Consider the following 21386-nt stretch of genomic DNA (forward strand, 5'->3'; position numbering starts at 1 on the left):
AATTTCACTTTTAAAGAAGACTTTAAAAGAGCAATTTACAAAAGAAGACAGTGTGAAAAACTACTTCTTTTCATCTTTGTAATCCACAGAAAACCTCTTTTTTGGAAGATGAAGTGGACCACTTAGTAAAGGCTTAGTCAGCATCAACTCTATGAAAGCAATTAAAACATTTTCACTCTTAGAAGTGTAGTAAAAATAAAAATAGCCAACACTTTAATTAAACTGACAGAAAAGCAAACACATCACCAGTGAAATGGTGGTGTGTTTCCATACACCAAAGTTGTTGTTTAAGAGGTATCTGGGAGGCTTTTACGTGGAAGTACAGCATGTTACATCCATATAGAATGAGTCCCTTTCTAAACAGCTGGCATCCTCCTGAGAAGGTTACAAATGGAAAGCAGGTAACCTCAGGTAAGGAACCAGTCTCCCAGCAAAGGTCTAAACTAAAGAGGATTACAGGGTCAAAATTCCAGCAGATGGAGAAAGGTTTTATCTGCACATTAAAGAGGCACAGGAATGCTCAGATAACAATTTAATTATAGAAAAAAAAAAGAACAGTTTCTCAGGCACTCAGAATTCTGAGTTGAAATTTTTCACTTTGTTTTCATACTTGCAGAGGTCTACACTGCAGACAGCTGCTCAGCAGAATACATTAACACATGCAGAGCTCCGTCCTACTGCAGCTAGAACGCTTCCCGTACCTTCCAGGCAGGAGAAATGGAGGTGGAGTATTTTCACAAACTACTAGCCTAATTAAAGATGACAAAAGCAAGATGTCCAGGTTGAAAGCTGTATCTCAAAGAACCAGGGAATGTCACGAGAGCAAAATGCTCACTATGAGGCACTTGCACCCTTCTACTGTTTAACAAAAAAGCAGAATTTAGCTGGGCAGGAGAGAGATGGGTAACAGTCCTTCTTATGTAACTATCAGCTACTTTATTTCATCTTATGTAACACAAGTCCATATAATAAACTTTTCATAGCATCAATCAATGTTTTTGTTTAAAGAGGCATTAAACTAGTTCTGTTTTCTGTTACTTTTTTCAAGTCGCATCCAAACTCTGTACGACTGTGTGAAAAGTCAGTTAAAAAGCAACGCAGATAACATCTGAATGCTCTCTCACCAATGAGACAAACTACATATGGGATATTTCATCTTGGAAAGAAAGTGTGGAAAAGTTCAGATATTTCTTCTAGCCTTTCGCCACTTGACAACTGGTATTGCGTCATCAAATAAGGTGTTTAGAAATAGTGCAAAAGAAGCAATGATTCTGTCCAGAACATTCTCCTCCAGTGACTTCCCAGCTAAACAAACCTATTTATAAAAGCAACCAGGAACAATAGGAAATAGCACCATAAGGATTATATGAGATTATGAGACATTATTATTAGGATATATTTTCACACTGTGGTTCATCTCACCTTTTAAAGGAGACTTTCATCTCTACTTGCAGAAATGTCTTAGTTTTGTTTAATTAAGTGCTTTTACTCTGACATTTACATCACTAGCATGTGCCAATTATTATTATTAAACAACACTCAGGCAAGACGCGGTTTTTCATTCTGGGCTTCAATGCATGAAAAATAAATGTCTGATGTGATCAGTTAACTATTCTAACTGCAGGAACTTCACAGTTTATTCAAACATGGTAAGAAATATTTTCAGTCATCAAAATATACCAGCATAGTAACGTACTGTCCACAGTCAACAGGCCATAAGGAGTATCTAGGAGAAAACCAGAATTGTACTGTAACACTCATATGTTCTTCCAACCTTTCCATACAAACAGTACGTTAAATCACCATACCCTTGTCAGGCAAACTTACCATTTAAGCATTCTATCAAGATTAGAATGGTTTCTCCTAATTAACTCAATAAAAATCACTGATTATTTCACTTGGATAATCAGTTACTACAATTCTCAAAACTGAAATGTACTGTGCAAGATAAAAAACGGCACTGTGATGATCCCTGGGGCAACAGTTGCTACAATAAGAGAAAAATATTAAAAAGTAAAAGGAAGTCAAAAAACTTTATTCACACCAGAAACGCAGACTTCAATGGAATCTTCCTTTAGCAAAATAACCCCATTATGGTTACTTACATCTTTGCTGTAAGAGAACTGTACAATATATATATATATAAATATATATATAACAAAAAAAAAAAAAATCAACTTTTGTGCTTCCTTAATATTAATCGTCATCTTCTTCCTCTTCATCGCTGATCACATATTTCTTATGCTTCTTACTTGCTTTGTCATCATCCTCTGCTTTTCTCTTTCCAGAAGGTTCACCTTCCTAAAGGCAAAAAAGGACAAAAATAAGCCAATATACTTCAAGCTCAAATAAAAAACTCAGAACAACAAAAAGACCTCAAAGTCTTTCTTGTTAGAAAAGCAAAATTATTAGTTCTTGTTTTTCCATCTGGTGCGCCTGTGATGCAGGACTGCTTATGTATCAGTCCCTAAGTTCAGTCAACACTGCTACCAGTCTCAAACCCCAGCATGAGAGGGTCCACACTACAGCTGCAGCTTCATTGACCTCAGTGGACATGCAACCGTATCTGCTCCAAACTGAACTATGGCATGAAAGTAATTTGTGTCATAATCTGGATTTATGGCCTGTGCAATATCATTCGTAGCAAGACTTAAAGAGCATGGGTAATTCCTAGAATTTGTAGTGAATTTTCCAACATGCAGAAGCTTTCCCTTCGGGCAGCCAGTGCAGCTTTGCTAAGTCTTCAGACTATTGACACTTGTAAGCCCTAAATTAGAGCTACTGAAGCAAAGAAGAAATTCAATAAGTGGTAGGTGTTTTGTTTGTTTGTTCATTAAAAAAAAAACAAAACAAAACAACAAAAACCCCAAATCCTAACCCTCTCTGGCATAAAGGAAAAAGACTGGTGAGAAACCACTAGTACTGAGAATCAACACCACAGTTTACAGTCCAAGAAATATAATAGTTTAGGAGGCTTCACAGAGCTGGTCAAAGGAACTCAAATAATTGAGTTAATTACCTGTTTGCAAGCAATACCATAATGACTTTTATAGGCTGGATGCCCAATTTTTAGCACATAAATATGGAGTCAACAGGTTGATTTTTATTCCATGTGCATTTACACCAATTCAGTTTAAATCATCCTTCCAAACAACATTTTAAATCAGAATGCTATGAAAATGTTTAATCAAACTACAATTCACTAGTTGCTAATGCAAAACTCATCAATTTCGACATGAAGAGCAAGTGGTAACTCAATTATTGTTTAAAAAGAAGAGTATCTTTAAAAATACCCTCATCCCTTTTCCCATTTGTTGGTTTTGGTTTTGTTTTTTGGGTTTTGCGGTTTTTTTTCCTTTTTTTTTAAAGCAACACATTATTTGGATTTTAAGAAGCTGCAAAGATTGAGTTTCAGAGCTTTAATGAATTATTAGTGTTTCAGAACTCTAATGAATAATTTTTTATTCAAAGCATTTTATTCTATATTAACGTATTAAGTTAGTACAGTGAGAATCTCAGGAAGGAATTTTAAGCATGGAAAACAGAAATTAGTAGGGGCGGGAATCTCAATGATAGCTTCTTCCTCAGAACAAGCATTCTCTTGTAATCTAGCTAGGCTACTGTTAAATGATCCACCTTCCCGTTTAGCAGAATAACCCCATTAACTACAGTTACAGTAAAACTGCTTGCCATGTGGTGATAAAGTGCATTGATAATAGATTGCGTTTTCAGTCACAGTAACAAATTGTTATCAGGACAAAGATTTGTGCTGTGTTGTGTGTACAAGGAAGTCTGTGCTTCACGAATGTGGATACACATTACAAATACCATACTTCCTACGTGGTGACTGAAAGTAAGTCGTTATGCATCACTGGGGTTTTTTTGTAATACTGTAGCACCCCTCCGTGGCCCTGATGGGAACATTACCTTTAAGTCATGTAATTTTAAAATGGAGGCTATCGTTCCTCAAGCAGCAGAGAAATGCTGTTGATTAGACCTTTTCTTCTGAGAGACTGGAATTGCAAAGTCCTGACATTGCTATATCATGAACTAGCAACGAGTAGCGTTTTACAAATAAACAATTCAATTTCTACTAACAAACACTTAACCTTCTCCATGATATTCTATGCATAAACTTTTAACTAAAATATAATTTACAGTAAAACAGGACAGGAAGATTAATCAAACTAGCATGCCAGTGTGAAAACATCTCTCAACCTACAGGGTAGTAATAAGAACCTATTAAGCTAAGTTAGTTTGTATTTATTATTCTGCCACATAAGTGAAGGTGACTATCAGCAGAGCTCAGGTGTGTCCAAACTACCACTCCTAAGCCATGTTTGGCTTGAGAGTAATGCAAGCACAGCTGCAACTTGGTGCTGCACTATATTTATCAAGATTACAGTAATACAGAATGGGTGATGTCCAAAAGAAAGTAAACTAGTGGGCTGCTAAAACCAAGTAGGCTAAACACCTTACCCAACCCAACTCCCTCTTGAAGAGGGCACTGGGAAGCCAGGGAGCCAGTGTCAATTGTCATTTTATCATGAATCCCAAAATTCCCTCTTCTTTCAGCTTCCCAGGGTACACAGTAAATGTCCTACGGCTCTTTGCCACAGAAGCATTTTACAATGAGGAGCAAGGGTCAGGAAAATAAACTACACAGTTATAGCTGATATAGGACAGAGTCCATATACTTCCTGGTGCCACTTCAGTTGTTTTAATCTCAGAAATGGTATCTGTCAATTTTGAAAAGTGTTACACTACAGCGCTGTATCAGAAGAAGAGGCATTACTTGAAATGAACTAAGCCTCAAGATGTGATATACACAAAGATTCATTTCCTTATACCCAGCCATGATAAATTACAACCAATAAAACACAACTTTAGAAGGGGAAACAGCACTACTGCTGTAGCTAACCGTGAACTTGATCATGGCCTAATGTTTAGGATGATACTTGGGTCATGGATAACATCTACTTAGCAACAGATATTAACTCTTTTTAACTCAGTTTTTTAACTCTTCTTTTTAAATACTATGTGAAAATGCTTCTGCTATTTCCGTAATAAACCGGAGAGGACCATGTAGCTTAGGAAACAACACTGCTCTAGGATTCTGATATTAAGTCTTCTTACTCCTTGCATAATTTTGGTAAAGTAATTTTACATAACACTGCATAAATTTTTCATCTTTAAATCAGCAATAACAATAGTAACCTCCTTTGGGAATCACTCAGGTCTATGAACTAATGCAGTGTACAGGAAATTGGTGATTAATTACCATGGAAAGCATGCCAAGTTAAATAATACATTCATCACAGCATAAACGAAACTACAAAGTCTCAGCTTTAAAAACTAGATTTAGTGCAGGAAATGTTCCTAACTGAAAGTGAGTAGCTTAAGAACAAAATCCTTTTCTTACCTCATCACTAGTAAGTTTCTTTGCCTTGAGCAGTCTTTGTGTTTTATCTTCATCTGAGCCTTCATCACTGTCAGAAGAGTAGATTCTAGCACGCTCCTCTACAGAGAAAAATGAAAACACAAATATTTCTCTTTATCTGAAATTGGTGAGGAAGAGAGAATATGAACAATAATTCTCTCACATTTAGTTCCACAAAGAGCTGGCAGAATCTAACTCCACAGTAAACAAAATAAACTGATAGGAACTGAATTCATGTCTCCTCATGTATCAAATGAACTGGCAAAATACAATCTTACTAGGACTCTCCTGTGAAATTAATCCACCTGAATCATACAGGTCCTACTTATGTGCTCTTAAGGTTTATTATTACCTCTGATGCCACCTTTGTATCTGTTTTTGATAGCTGCTAGACTGATTGCGTCATCTCCCTCATCCTCTTCATCATAGCGATCAGGTTCTAAATAATTTGCACTCAGACCACGCTGATGCTGCTTCTCCCGCATTCTTCGCTGCTGAGATTCTCTACGAATGGAAGCTCTTAATCTCTCCTCTTCTTTCTGTCCAAAGAAAGAAGCAATATATAAAGATCTAGGGGGAAAAAAACCCCGCAAACCAACTCAAGAGCACCTTGTGTTCTACTGTAGCTTTTGAAATAATTTCACAGCAGTGTGAAGACTGTACACATTCTGATTTTTTTGTGAACTGTAAGGTTAAGCAAACTGCACTCTTGACTAACAACTCTTGCTTATAACTCCAAAATACACTCCGTTTTTCATAAAGTCATACAATGTTTGGAAATGTTCAGCTGTATTAGAGTTGTGATTTTTTACACTAAATCGGCAGATAAGAGAGTTCCATGCCACAATACCTTAATCATTTCTGTGCGCTGAGACTCTGGATCGCGACCTGCCATTGGCAAAATACGAATTTTCTGTGTCTTTGAACATCTATCTGCCAGAGACAGAGTCATCTTCCTGTGAGTGGCACTGTCCGTAGAGTGTGGCCTGTTAAAAAATTGCTACAGGTTAAATACTTCTTCAAGGAACGTATCCATTTTTAAGGGACAACAGTAGGGCCAGAGTACTTAAGATTTCAAAGATTCATCTGCACAAAAGTAAATGCATCATTCTTTTTTTTTTATTATTTATTTATGTGCATTGTAACAGGTACTGGAGACATAATTCCTCTCTCACAAATCAACATAATTCCTCTCTCACAAATCATCTGCAGTCCATCACCAGCCTAAATAATTATCCTCAAGTTTCACATCAATATCCCAAGACATAATCATCATCTTGATAGCAACTGTGCATCAGAAGAAAGGTTAATTTCAGGGAATATTAATATTCTCTCGATTCAGATGAGGACTTGCACTTAAAAATGCAAATTAAAATATATATTAAAAATACATGTAGCCTACATATTGCACTGACTGGCTTATTAACCTTTCAAACTGGGACACCTAATTTAGCAAAAACCTTACTGAAATAGGGACTTTGAAAAAGAGCACATTCTTATTAAAAAGTCAAAGCGCTGAAGGTTTACGAACTGGTATCTCTAGTCTTTACATACTAGTCACAGCACTTAATTGCAAAAGTAGTATCAACATTCGATATAGAATAGCATATTTACCTGAAGGTTAACTTTGTCTTGAAAACAGCCTGTCCTTGTAGACCTGTCCCTTGTCTGATAAACAAATGGTTGTGATCTCCCTGTAGTGGCGCCTTGTACACGTCAAAGACCTCATTGCCCAAGTGGAGAGACATGCTTAAAAGAGATTCATATATCAGTTATTTGATAAAACCACTACGGTCTATTATTTGCCTCATTTATAAATGGAGAAAGCCTTCATGTTTCCTTTCTATATATAGCCAATAATTATATTTCAATCCAAACTAAGCAGAGCATAAAATTTTCAAAGCACCGAGACTAAAATAATTTCTGCTGTGCAGAACAGACATCAAAGTTTGTTGACCTTCCAATTTTGCACACCATGGTATTTCACTGTAAGAACAACTGTATCGCTTCAATAGCAAAAAGTTCAAACTGACCTTCCATCTGACCATTTGACTATCCGTGCATTACTTTCTCTGATCTCATTCCCTTCCTCATCTCGTCGCATCCGCCATCGTATTGTGTTTTCTACCTGTGATGAAAAAACACAAAATGCTTTTTCTAACTCATAGTAAGGAATACTGTGGCAAAATACATTCTATATAGGTCAAGACTTACAGTTAGAAAGGCTAGATAATTTGCAGCATGATGCCAAGAAATCAAGGTGAAAGGTACTGTTTTTATAGGTGAAATGCAGCCGTCAAGCTTTTTAAAAATTTATGACTAAAATGGATCAACTTTCCTCAGTGCTGAACTGGTCCACACTTTCATAATCTGAACCATAACTCAAAACATCATCCTAAAATACCTGACATGGACTTTGAAGAAACGTGGCCAGATGAGTATAAAAGAGAAAAGGAAAATTAACATTATACCTTGAGTTTTAACCTGGTTCTACCCTCTTCATCAAGCATCTCCTCATCTTCAAATTCATCTTCGTAATACTGGGGATCAAAAGGTCTGCAATAAATGATACAATAGTCTTCATTCTTCTGACAATTAATCCAGATTTTTCTAGAGTTGTGCAAAATAACAAGTGGTCGAAAGGTTTAAATGATACACTGCACACCCCAGTAGGCACTGCAGCTGTGAGGCAGCCATTTCTGCAGTCATGTAATTTACTGCATTGATTCTGCACCACAGGAGGCCTACCCAAGTGTCTTCCCTACCATCAATTACAGCCACTTTAACATTCAGATCCTCTAAATGGCTCTAGCTAAAGAAAGCAAGTCTGCCTCAGAAAATACTGTTTCCTTAGCATCAGGGTTAGGTCTGGAACAAAATATATACAATATTGTACAGGGAAAATAAAAAGAAAAAAACACCATCTTATAAATGTGGTGAATTAGGGATTTTTTAAGAGCAAAATCTTTGTAATTTTTTTTATTTGAATCTCAAAACCAACCAAAAGGAAAGGAAGATGAGATTGTTTTTCCTCTCTTCCTTCAAGAAACCTGACAACTGGGTGGGAGTGAGTGGGGAAGGCCATTCCCTAGCCTCCTTCCTAACAGTTTTGATGCTGCTGCAAGGGAAAGAAGTGATAAACATACTCTGCTGCTGTACAATTCTATTTTTAGTCCTGTCTGACCCCAGGGATCTCCAGGACTCTCTCACTGATTGCAGCCACTAACCAGATTCTTAATAGTTCTGTCCTGAAACAGACTATAGCATGAAAGCTGGGAAGAATTATTTAACTAACGTGAAACAGAAACAACGCTACACTGCCAGCTAACAAGACCCCTATTAAACAGCGCAATAAAGCTGCTTAACAAAACACTCAAAGAGACGGATTTAACAGCAATCTGCTAGCAGTGCTGACGGTGGGCTTTAGGGCCAAACCTAACATCACAAACAACTCTAATAATTTATTTTGTTTCTCCTTATGAATTCCAGAAAATTTCTTTAGCTTGGGTTAGGTAAGTAGGAAAATGAGTAACCAAATGATATTTTTAGCACTCAAAAGTGCAAAAAGATCCTGTGCATTTGGCTTTCATATCTCTGAGAGCCCAAACCTATGTTTAAATTCAACTGATAGCACGTGCTTTCAATTAAATCATATTTTTGTTTGTTATTTTTTTTTTAAAGACAAGAAGTTATTCAATCAAGCTGAAACCCAAGCTCATAAGAAAATTATTCAGCACTTGATAACAACAATAGATATTACTGCTAACTGATCACAACCAAAAGTGTTCATCTTAACATCAACCATTTTAAAGATGGCCAACATATTTAATTGTATTACTAAAACAAAAGCAATATAGGGAAACACTAAAAAACCTTATCAATCACGTATTTAATGCGCAATTACCTGGGCTCCACGCTAAGGAAGTTGGGCAGCTTCACAAAATACAAATCATTACCCAAGTCTGTGTTTACTTTTGGTATTTCTACCTCTATTCTGGTCTCTGGAATAGGCTCTTCTTCCTGCTGTTCTTGACTCAGTCCATTCTCATCCTAATGAAAAAAAGGAGACTAGGAGCATAAATAAAAAAAGCCTATCTGGCTACTGTTTCCTTAATAAGCACTTACATTTTGCTTAAAGAAATGTCATCCATATGCACAGAGAGAGATCAGAAAGCTTTCGGTAAAAGCACTCGCACATTTTCAGTGAAAGCAATTCAATTCAGCATTTTCATATGCCATGTAAAGTGATTTCAAATACCAGTGCAAACTCAAAGAGACCAAAGACAGTAAGGAAACAGCAAAGGAGCTGACATACAGTTTTCAGCTAAGCACTGGAGAGTAAATGGCAAACAACTTTTCCTAGATAAAGAAAATATTTTTATGTATTATCAAGACCCAATTTGAAAATATTTGTCAAACAGCTGTAGTAAAGTACCAAAGACAGCTATGACTTTGTATTTTACTTGATGACAATCAAAATTACTCATTACATTTCTTTCAAGTACAAAAAGTGGAGCAGGGATGGGGGAAGGCAGATAAATGAATCCATCTGATATTGCTACATATAAAACGTTAATAATTCTTTTAGTCAGGGCAAAATTATCTGTAATGCTTACTTAATGCCATTACTCTTTGTCCTGGTTTGGCCTAAACCAGGCCGATTTTCCTTTCAGTGATTTTTACTTTCAGCTAAGTCTCCTCTAAATAACTGCACTTTCTGAAACTAACTGCATGTTTTTGCAGACAGTGTCTGCTTCCAGGACTGATAACGCTCGAAGTTTGTAGTTATCGCTGAGGCACCGGTAGGGATGTTGTGCAGTAAGGCTCTTGCTGTACTTTTTTTTTCTTAGAGAAACCAAGGTCACCACTGGATTCCTCACTGCTTACAAGTGAAAAGCTGCAGGGGGGAGCAGGCAGGGCAGGTGACCCAAAATTGACCAACGAGGGTATTCCATCCCATACACGTCATTCTCGGTATAAAGCGGGGGGATCACGAGGGTCTCTCCCCTCTTGCTCGCTCTTGCTCTTTCTGCTATGGCCGGTGTCCAAGGAGGACTCCGACTGTTTTCCTGCTGCCCCCGATCCCGATCCGTGCATCCCTGAATCCAGCTCTCGACCGTCGCTAGGCCCAGCCTGGGCCTTCCCGGAGCCTGCCCTGCAGTGCCGGTGGTGACGTTGCCGACATCGGGGGAGCTCGATCTTGGTTTTGTATATATATTTGTATATATTTGATTATTCCAATATTATTATTATACTCTTTTTCATTATTATAGGTTTATTAAAACTGTTTTAACTTTCCAACCCGGAAGTCTCTCTCCCTTTTCCCTTTCCCTTTCCCTTCGGGTGGGGGGGGAGGGTTAACAGAGAGCGTCTGCTGCAGGTTTAATCGCCAGCCCAGCTTTAAACCGTGACAGATTTATTGGCGCCCAACGTGGGGCTCGAGAGAAGCTCCAACAGGTTCCTCTGATAAGTCGAATCCCAGCTCCGGCGGGAGGAGACCCGGAGAGCTCAGCTGAGAGAGTATCAGATTTCTTCCTTTGAGATTTACGAGGGGTTGGAAATTAAAACAGATAGCGAAGATGCTGATGTCATTTTTGAGTACTGTGTTATCTCGTCTTTTTATAGAGTTTCTTTCACAGTTGAGTATTGCAATGATGCCTTACCTGCCGTGGGCACTGTGTTATTGTTTGCTTCTTATGAATGTTTACATGCGGTTTAGCAGTGGGCGCTGGTCGAAATGTATTGTTTTGGTATGGGGTTTGATACTGATTTATGCTGTGATAAACTGGGCAGTTACTATTCCGATCTCTTATCTCTATAACACAATGATGGGCAGTTTTAATCGCGAATCAGTAGCAGCGACTTCATCTGCACGCTCCAGGCGTTCTTTAGCTGATTATGTTAATGATTACACTTCCAATTTTACTTCGGGAAATAGTACCTTCTCCTTTTCTGCCAAGCTGATTCCTCTAGATTTTGTGAAATTAGGATGGTGCTGTCTAGGTGGCATGTTTTTATTTTCGCTTGTCCTGAATGTGTTTCTGATGTGGGATAAGATTAAGTATCGGTGCAGGGACAGGTGTAGGTGTTATGCAGCCACCTCAGATCCTACAGCGTGTGCTGCCGCTACAGCCACTAAATCCACTGAAACCTCGGCAGCCTGTACCACAGCTGCTACACCCCCCAAGATGGCCACTGCAGCTACTCAGACTCTAACGAGTCTCAGCACTCCCACGACAGCCACTGCATCTACTCAGAGTCCAGCATCTAACGAATCTGTACCAATTGCTCCTGTAACCAGGAAGAAATACAGAAAGAAATCAGCTCGTGAAGAGGAGGATGATGACTCAGAGCCTTCTAAGGCAGAGCCATCACATGACCCAGGTGAGGGCCCTTCTCAGGCAGAGTCAGGGCCCGACACAGATGGGGGTTCCCTTGATCATCATTTTAAAGCAGACCCATCACAGAAGAAAGGTCGTTCTAAAGCAGAACTATCACAGGAGGAGGACTCGGATGTAGAGATAACCTACCACTCCTTATCCCTGAAGGACCTGAGAAATATAAGGAAAGATTTCAGCCGTTATGATGGTGAGCCAATTATTACCTGGCTGCTCCGATGCTGGGATAATGGGGCAGATAGCATGCAATTAGATGGCAGAGAAGCCAGACAGTTGGGATCCCTGTCCAGAGATGGTGGTATTGATAAGGCGCTTGCAAGAAAGTCAAACACTATCAGTCTCTGGAGGCGACTCTTGTCAGCTGTAAAGAGCAGGTATCCCTATAAAGATGATGTTATGAGCCACCTGAGCAAATGGACCACTATAGAAAAAGGTATTAACTACCTTAGACAACTAGCTGTGCAAGAGATCATTTATAGACACCCACGGGAAATTGTAGATCCTGTAGATCCTGATGAAGTGGAATGCAACCGATCCATGTTCCGGAAGGTTGTGAAGAATGCTCCACCAACATATACCCATACATTGTCAATATTAGTCTGGGGAGAAAATGCTATGGCACGACCTAGTGTGGATGAAATGGCTAACTGTATGCGACAGTATGAAGATAGTATTTCTTCCCCACTGCAGGCCCGTGTCTCGGCTGTGGAAAAACTGACAAAGGAAAACAAGGACTCATTTAAACAACTGTCAGACAAACTGTCCAGGATAGAGAATAAACTTGACTCTCTACCTACACAGGCCCGCGTTGCAGCTGTTAAGAGAAAACGCCCTCCTACAGGACCAGCTCAAAGGAAACGGAACACATCACGAGGTATCCTGTGGTTTGCCCTGCGTGGTTATGGGGAAGACATGAACAGATGGCATGGACAACCTACCAGTACCCTACAGGCACGAGTACGTGAGTTGCAAGCTAAAAGAAATACCAGAGAGAATTTTTCTAGGAGGATGGCTGCTCCAGTTACCAGTGAGCAGGACCCCAGTCAGGGTAGATGGGCCTCAAATTCCTTTTTCCAAAGTGTGAATAGGAGAAATGAAGGTCCAGTCCCTGTGAGCAGCACGAATCCATTTCTTGATTAGGGGGGCCCTGCCTCCAGCCAGGTGGAGGAAAGGGACAACAGAGTTTATTGGACTGTGTGGATTCGATGGCCTGGCACATCAAAACCACAAAGGTATCGAGCCTTGGTAGACACTGGTGCACAGTGCACCCTAATGCCATCGGATCATAAAGGGGCAGAATCTATCAGTATTTCAGGAGTAACAGGAGGATCTCAAGTGTTATCTGTATTGGAAGCCGAAGTGAGCCTAACTAAAAATGAATGGAAAAAGCACCCCATTGTGACTGGCCCAGATGCTCCGTGCATCCTTGGCATAGACTACCTCAAGAGAGGGTATTTTAAGGACCCAAAAGGGTATAGATGGGCCTTTGGTGTAGCAGCTGTAGAGACTGAGGACATTAAACAGCTGTCTACCTTGCCTGGCCTCTCAGAGGATCCTTCTGTTGTGGGGTTGCTGAAGGCTGAAGAACAACAGGTGCCAATTGCTACTGCCACGGTGCACCGACGACAATATCGCACCAATCGAGACTCCCTGATCCCCATTCATAAACTGATTAGACAATTAGAAAATCAAGGAGTGATTAGTAAGACTCGCTCACCCTTTAATAGTCCTATAAGGCCAGTGCGAAAGTCTGATGGAGAATGGAGATTAACTGTGGACTATCGTGGCCTAAATGAAGTTACGCCACCACTGAGTGCTGCTGTGCCAGACATGCTAGAACTTCAATACGAACTGGAGTCAAAGGCAGCCAAGTGGTATGCCACCATAGACATTGCTAATGCATTTTTCTCTATTCCTTTGGCACCAAAGTGCAGGCCACAGTTTGCTTTTACCTGGAGAGGTATCCAGTATACCTGGAATCGACTGCCCCAGGGGTGGAAACACAGTCCTACTATTTGCCATGGACTGATCCAGACGGCACTAGAAAAGGGTGGAGCTCCAGAACATTTGCAATACATTGATGACATCATTGTGTGGGGTGATACAGCAGCAGAAGTTTTTGACAAAGGGGAGAAAATAATCCAAATTCTTCTGAAAGCTGGTTTTGCCATAAAAAGAGGCAAGGTCAAGGGACCTGCCAGGGAGATCCAATTTTTAGGGATTAAATGGCAAGATGGGCGTCGCCAGATCCCGATAGAGGTGATCAACAAAATAACAGCTATGTCCCCACCTACTAACAAAAAGGAAACACAAGCCTTCTTAGGCGTTGTGGGTTTCTGGAGAATGCATATTCCAGATTACAGCCAGATTGTACGCCCTCTTTATCAAGTGACCAGAAAGAAGAATGATTTTCAGTGGGGTCCTGAACAACGACAGGCCTTTGAACAGATTAAACAAGAGATTGTGCATGCAGTAGCCCTTGGACCAGTCCGTACGGGACAAGATGTTAAAAATGTGCTCTACACCTCAGCTGGGGACAATGGTCCTACCTGGAGCCTCTGGCAGAAAGTGCCAGGGGAGACTCGAGGTCGACCCCTAGGATTTTGGAGTCGAGGATACAAGGGTTCCGAGGCCAATTACACCCCAACTGAAAAAGAGATACTGGCAGCATATGAAGGAGTTAGAGCTGCTTCAGAGGTAATTGGTACTGAGGCACAACTTCTCCTGGCACCTCGATTACCAGTACTAGGCTGGATGTTCAAGGGTAAGGTTCCCACTACCCATCATGCAACTGATGCTACATGGAGTAAATGGATTGCATTAATTACACAGAGGGCTCGAATAGGAAACCCTAATCGCCCAGGAATCTTAGAAGTGATCATGGACTGGCCAGAAGGCAAAGACTTCGGAATGCCACCAGAAAAGGAGGTGACACGTGCTGAAGAAGCCCCACCATATAATGAACTACCAGAGGATGAGAAGCAGTATGCCCTGTTCACCGATGGATCCTGCCGTCTTGTAGGAAAGCATCGGAAGTGGAAAGCTGCTGTATGGAGTCCCATACGACGAGTCACAGAAGCCACAGAAGGACAAGGTGAATCAAGTCAATTTGCAGAGGTAAAAGCCATCCAGCTGGCTTTAGACATTGCTGAACGAGAAAAGTGGCCAAGGCTGTATCTTTATACTGACTCATGGATGGTGGCAAATGCCTTGTGGGGGTGGTTAAAGCAGTGGAAGCGAAGCAACTGGCAGCGTAAAGGTAAACCTATTTGGGCTGCTGAACTGTGGCAAGATATTGCTACTCGGCTAGAGAAACTAGTCGTGAAGGTACGTCATGTAGATGCTCACGTACCTAAAAGTCGGGCAACTGAGGAACATCGAAACAACCAACAAGCAGATCAGGCTGCTAAAGTGTTCCAAATAGATTTGGACTGGGAACATAAAGGTGAACTATTTTTAGCTCGGTGGGCTCATGACACTTCAGGTCATCAAGGAAGAGATGCAACATACAGATGGGCTCGTGACCGAGGGGTGGACTTAACTATGGACTCTATTGCACAGGTTATCCATGATTGTGAAACATGCGCCGCAATTAAGCAAGCCAAACGGTTAAAACCTCTGTGGTATGGGGGGCGGTGGTTGAAATATAAATATGGGGAGGCCTGGCAAATTGACTATATCACACTCCCTCAAACCCACCAGGGTAAACGTTATGTGCTTACCATGGTGGAGGCGACCACCGGATGGCTGGAAACATACTCTGTGCCCCATGCCACTGCCCGAAACACTATTCTGGGCCTTGAAAAGCAAATCTTGTGGCGACACGGCACGCCAGAGAGAATTGAGTCGGACAATGGGACTCATTTCAAAAACAGTCTCATAGATAACTGGGCCAAAGAGCATGGCATCGAATGGGTATATCACATCCCCTATCATGCACCAGCCTCTGGGAAAGTTGAACGGTATAATGGGCTGTTAAAAACTACCCTAAAAGCAATGGGGGGTGGAACCTTTAAAAACTGGGATAAGCATTTGGCACAAGCTACCTGGCTAGTTAACACCAGGGGATCTATCAACCGAGCTGGCCCTGCTCAGTCAGACCTTTTACATACAGTAGAAGGGGATAAAGTCCCTGTGGTGCATGAAAGGAATCTGTTGGGAAAAACTGTCTGGGTTCTTCCTGCTACGGGCAAAGGTAAACCCATTCATGGGATTGCTTTTGCTCAAGGACCTGGATGTACTTGGTGGGTGATGCTGCAGGATGGTGGAGTCCGATGTGTCCCTGAAGGTGATCTGATCTTGGGTGAGAATACTTAATTCTGAACTGCATGATGTTAATTGCTGCATAATACTAACAGTGTTCATAAGTGTCTTTCAGGTTAAGACAGTGGTGACGAGACCAGAGCTAACTGCAAGTGGCGTCCAGTAACCTCCTCAAGACTGACATCTTTAACCTGCAACCCGTGGGCACAAACTGTGACAAAACTTATACCATGTCTCCTGCCCTGAGAGACTCCTAGCCAGATGGAAACCCACAATCCTGAACTAAATGAACTTGATGAACTTTTTTTTTTTTCTGTATAGAAATGAATCATAAACTAATGTTATCTGTATATATTTTAAAATGAAAAGTTAGTGGTGATCTGAGTATGACGTGAATGGTATGGAATAAGGGGTGGAATGTCCTGGTTTGGCCTAAACCAGGCCGATTTTCCTTTCAGTGATTTTTACTTTCAGCTAAGTCTCCTCTAAATAACTGCACTTTCTGAAACTAACTGCATGTTTTTGCAGACAGTGTCTGCTTCCAGGACTGATAACGCTCGAAGTTTGTAGTTATCGCTGAGGCACCGGTAGGGATGTTGTGCAGTAAGGCTCTTGCTGTACTTTTTTTTTCTTAGAGAAACCAAGGTCACCACTGGATTCCTCACTGCTTACAAGTGAAAAGCTGCAGGGGGGAGCAGGCAGGGCAGGTGACCCAAAATTGACCAACGAGGGTATTCCATCCCATACACGTCATTCTCGGTATAAAGCGGGGGGATCACGAGGGTCTCTCCCCTCTTGCTCGCTCTTGCTCTTTCTGCTATGGCCGGTGTCCAAGGAGGACTCCGACTGTTTTCCTGCTGCCCCCGATCCCGATCCGTGCATCCCTGAATCCAGCTCTCGACCGTCGCTAGGCCCAGCCTGGGCCTTCCCGGAGCCTGCCCTGCAGTGCCGGTGGTGACGTTGCCGACATCGGGGGAGCTCGATCTTGGTTTTGTATATATATTTGTATATATTTGATTATTCCAATATTATTATTATACTCTTTTTCATTATTATAGGTTTATTAAAACTGTTTTAACTTTCCAACCCGGAAGTCTCTCTCCCTTTTCCCTTTCCCTTTCCCTTCGGGTGGGGGGGGAGGGTTAACAGAGAGCGTCTGCTGCAGGTTTAATCGCCAGCCCAGCTTTAAACCGTGACACTCTTTTTTTTCATTAAAATATTGTCAAACTCAAGCAGCGTTCTACATTTCAGAGTGGAAGGGCATGTTTATTATTTCAAAAGTCAAGTCTACTCACAATGGGCTGTCCTGGAGTTGGTGGCTTGTCTTCTCCATCACTCCCTGAGGAAATGTCATCTGCTCCTCCAAACAGATCCATAACATCTGCATGCTCTTGAGCAGAAAAATTACTATTTTAAAATACACATATATGCACACACATCCCCCTACATGCAAGCATACTCACAGAAAAAAAAAGATTTAACACATCCATCTCTTTTATTACCACTTAAAATCACCCACAAAGGTTAAAAATTGAGAATGTTTATGAAGCACACATTATTCTCTTATCCTGAAAAACAGTTTTCCCATGTATTTTTAAGCTAAGAATTCAAGGTATGTTTTCCTGGAAAGGCTCTATCAAATAAGAGAATAGTTGAAAAATGGGAACAGAAGAATTAAGAGTATAAGATCATTCTTTACTCAAGTAAACAACATAAATATAGGTAAACAGCAACTTCATTATGCATTTTGGAGGTTTTGCTTCTCAGAAGAATCAACCCCTCTTTCTCAGTCAGCTAAACATCACAAAACCAGTATAGGTTCTCTGGGCTGCTCTGATTAGAGGCACTATTTCTTAACATCTTTCAGTAAAAATGTGTGAAACAACATTCGCAAAAGAAAAGCTCTGTCTCTCACGGAGAACACTGGAAAACTGATAGAGCTAACTAGAGATAACCAGCAGAAATATAGCCTGTACTTCCCACACAGAATTCTTGCTGTGCTGTTTTGTTATTTTCATGGCACTATAGTTACACCATATAGCAAGTGCTACTAGTTTTATCAAGTTCTGTAGCAGATGAGTGGTGCACCTAAAATGAGGATTAAGTGAACCAAAAACCCACAAACCAACGCCACCGTTTACCTTTCTGTCCTTCTGTGTCACTGTCCACTTCCGAATCTGATGCAATTGGTTTCTTTCGCTTCATTCGCAGAACTTCGTCTTCACTATCACTGCCCCTTGCAGACTCTGCTAAGTAGCATAATTATTCTCAGCAAATTAAAAATGTTGTTCCACATATTTTAAAATTCCTTTGTATTAATAATTTGATTAAGATGAAAAGGAATTTAAAAGCGCTTCATAAAAAAACCTTACAAAGATGACCATAGTTGAAAGCTACGTGATTAATGCCTTTACGCTGAAGTCTGAATCTTTTCAGGCCAATATAAATGAAACAATAAAGAGAGATCAAACCAGAAGCAAATCATTACTACTATATTCAGTCCTACCAGATTTATGCTCTTGGTCCTCTTCATCAGAGTGCTGGGCCCTTTCGTCATCGTCAGAGTTCTGCATCTTCTCCTCGTCAGATTGTTGGGCCCTTTCATCATCATCCGAGTTCTGCATCTTCTCCTCATCTGACACCTGCGGCCTCTCCTCCTCATCGGAGTTCTGCATTTTCTCCTCGTCCGAGTTCTGCAGTCTTTCCTCATCATCAGATATCTGCGGCCTTTCATCTTCATCAGAGTTCTGTGCTTTCTCCTCATCGTCAGAGTTCTGCTGTCTCTCCTCATCGTCAGAGTTCTGCTGTCTCTCCTCATCATCTGACTGATCGCTTTTGTCACCCTTGCCCCACTTCTCATCCTCTGAATGTGCTTTTTCAGAACCATCTCCCTCTGAATGATGACTGCCTTCATCTGACCCATGCCCATGATCATCCTCCTCATCATCATGAGCAGCTTCTGAAACACTGTGCTGGTCCATGTCTGACTGATCATTATCTTCATGCTCAGAATGTCCTGAAGCTTCAGAGCGATTGTAGGATCTTTCAGAGTGGTTGTCACTCCCTGTGTGATGGGATGCCCCTTCATCCTCACTGTCGTCTCCAAATAACTCCTTATTACTAGGTTTTATTGCCTCTCTATCATCATCCTGGTCACTGTCGCTTCCAGAAGCATTACTACCAGAGCCAGCATTCTCCTGATCGGAATCAGATTCAGATCTAGAATCAGAATCTGCAAAACAAACATCACCCTTTCAAGAGTTAAAATGTCCCTACAAGGATGCACATAAAATGATGGGCATTGCTTTAAAAGAAAAAAAAAATCAAAAAAACACCCCCAAACCCAGAGACGGAACCTATACAGAATTATAAGAAAGAACTATAAAAATTACCTAGAACAATAAAATGAAATGTCTACTAACAAAGACACAGCCAATGAGTGACACAATGGAGAATGATGGATGCCACATAAAGTTTCAAACCCCAAGCTATTATCTAAGATTCTTAAGTTGTAGAAAGAATATGCAATTACACAAAAGTAAATAAAATTTGAAACAGTGAGGGTTTAAAATAAGCAAATACATACATATGGCTTATGAGAGCCTACAATTCTAAAACTACCATCATGTCTTTAATCCAAGTCAGCCCTCTTATGCACCCTGCCATGTTTGTTACAATGAAGCTACTCTTGAATGCTGAGGGTGGTGAAGGCCCTTTCAAACAGGAAAAAAAAAAGGAACATCTGCCTTGAAAAACAATTTACTGAAATTGAGACCAGCATTTTAAAAACACACAAATGACTTAAATCGTGAGGCGTTCCATCATTTTTCGTTAGATGCTGACAACAGCGAAAACTTTTCCAGATAACAAGGGGCAACCAGGAGACACGCCTTGTCTTCGCCATCTCAAATCCGAACAGCTCTAAGCAAGCACAGGATCAAACGCTACCGAATTCAGAAGCACCCTCTGCTTCTGGTTCCCATCGTGAGCTTCCCATGGCCGCGGTGAAGGAAAACAGTCCCTGCAGACTGGAGTCCCAGCTGGGGGACCAGGGGCTGTATCTTAGGGCCTGTAAAGGGGGGCACAGGCCCCACCGAAGGCACCGGCCCACCCCCCCGAGGCAAGCTAACGCCTCAGCCTGCGGGTCAGCTCCCCCCGCCCGCTCCGCTCCAGCCCCCGCAGGCCTGCTCCCCCCGCGCCCCGCGGCCGCGGGAGGGAGGGGGAGCGCGGCGGCCCCGCACCTTTCTGCTCAGCCTCCGAGTCGGCGTCGCTGCCGAAGAGCTCCTCCATGTCGGCCATGGCGAGAGCACGGCCCCGCCGCACCACGGCCGCGCGCCCTCGGCCACGCCGCCGGCGCCGCGCAGTGACGCAGCTACGGAGCGCCGCGCGGCCCAGCCGCGGAGGCGGCACCGCCTCTTAAAGGGGCCGCGCCCCACGGCCGGTGCCGAGGGCTGCGGGCTCTGCTGCCGTGAGGGACAAAGGCGTGTCGGCGGCAGCCGGCCGGACGGTGGCTGCGGCCCTCGAGGCACCGGGAACCGTCTGTTACAGCCGGGAGCGGCGTTGCGAGAACACGGGGGAGAAGGGGTTGGTCTCAGCTACACGTAGAGGGTGTGTCAGTGCCCCGGGGCCGCCTGGCGGGGGGCGGCCAGCGGGCAAAGGGCGGCAGCAAACCGAAAAATAACGAATTACGGGCGTGGTCCCTGTAGGCGCTCACCCCGCCAGCTGAGTAGCCACTCACAGGATTACTTCATAGATACTCTCGTTAAATGCCTGTTACTAGCAGTGGTTGAGCACAGGTCACCCTGCTCTACAGCTGTCTCGTTCAAACACACGTTTTCCCTCGATTCCCCGTGCTCCCAGCCCACGCTGTTGTTAGGGCTGGCTCATATTTCTTTGACATTGATGTTGAAGGGGAGATGAGCTCAACCCGCCCGTGTTTCCATAGGTGAGACACTGCACGCTCAGCTGAGACAGGTGGAAGACTCTTAGCCACCGTGCCTAAGAAAGAGATCGTAATTTGTTTGTCTTTACCTCTACACCTTCCCATTGCCAAATGGGGCTGAAATGATGCTGCACAAAGCAGCCTAAGGTCCCACCCCATTTCTTCTTTACTTGCTTGTAGGGCTTGAATGTGCATGACAATACGCTGTTGCTCCTTTCATGGGCTCTTACACATCTTTCTGCTGCCTGCTGTGTGAAAATCGAGTTCCACAGCAGTAGCCCTTTACTTCCAGAAGTGCCATGTGGTCACTCACTTTCCTACTAGAGAAGAAAAAGTAATGGTT

The 21386-nt window shown here is 42.0% G+C and overlaps 1 protein-coding gene across 3 annotated transcripts; it reads right to left on the reverse strand.

The window, feature by feature from the left end:
- Positions 1-218: 218 nt before the first annotated feature.
- Positions 219-20450, reverse strand: LEO1 (LEO1 homolog, Paf1/RNA polymerase II complex component). Of its 3 annotated transcripts, none has more exons than XM_068410097.1 (12): positions 20343-20450; positions 18608-19333; positions 18243-18347; positions 17397-17491; positions 9345-9490; positions 7912-7996; positions 7474-7568; positions 7055-7189; positions 6291-6426; positions 5793-5979; positions 5423-5520; positions 219-2297 (listed from the first exon to the last, which is right to left on the reverse strand). In XM_068410097.1, the coding sequence occupies exons 1-12, from the start codon at positions 20398-20400 to the stop codon at positions 2229-2231; spliced, it is 1935 nt and encodes a 644-aa protein (XP_068266198.1). In that variant the 5' UTR covers positions 20401-20450; the 3' UTR covers positions 219-2228. The 3 variants fall into 3 exon arrangements, with proteins under 3 accessions (XP_068266198.1, XP_068266196.1, XP_068266197.1); XM_068410095.1 differs by having other exon boundaries at positions 220-2301; positions 18243-18350; XM_068410096.1 differs by having other exon boundaries at positions 221-2301.
- Positions 20451-21386: the final 936 nt, after the last annotated feature.

This window comes from Nyctibius grandis, chromosome 11 (genome assembly GCF_013368605.1).
Source record: "Nyctibius grandis isolate bNycGra1 chromosome 11, bNycGra1.pri, whole genome shotgun sequence".
Lineage (NCBI taxonomy): Eukaryota > Metazoa > Chordata > Aves > Nyctibiiformes > Nyctibiidae > Nyctibius > Nyctibius grandis.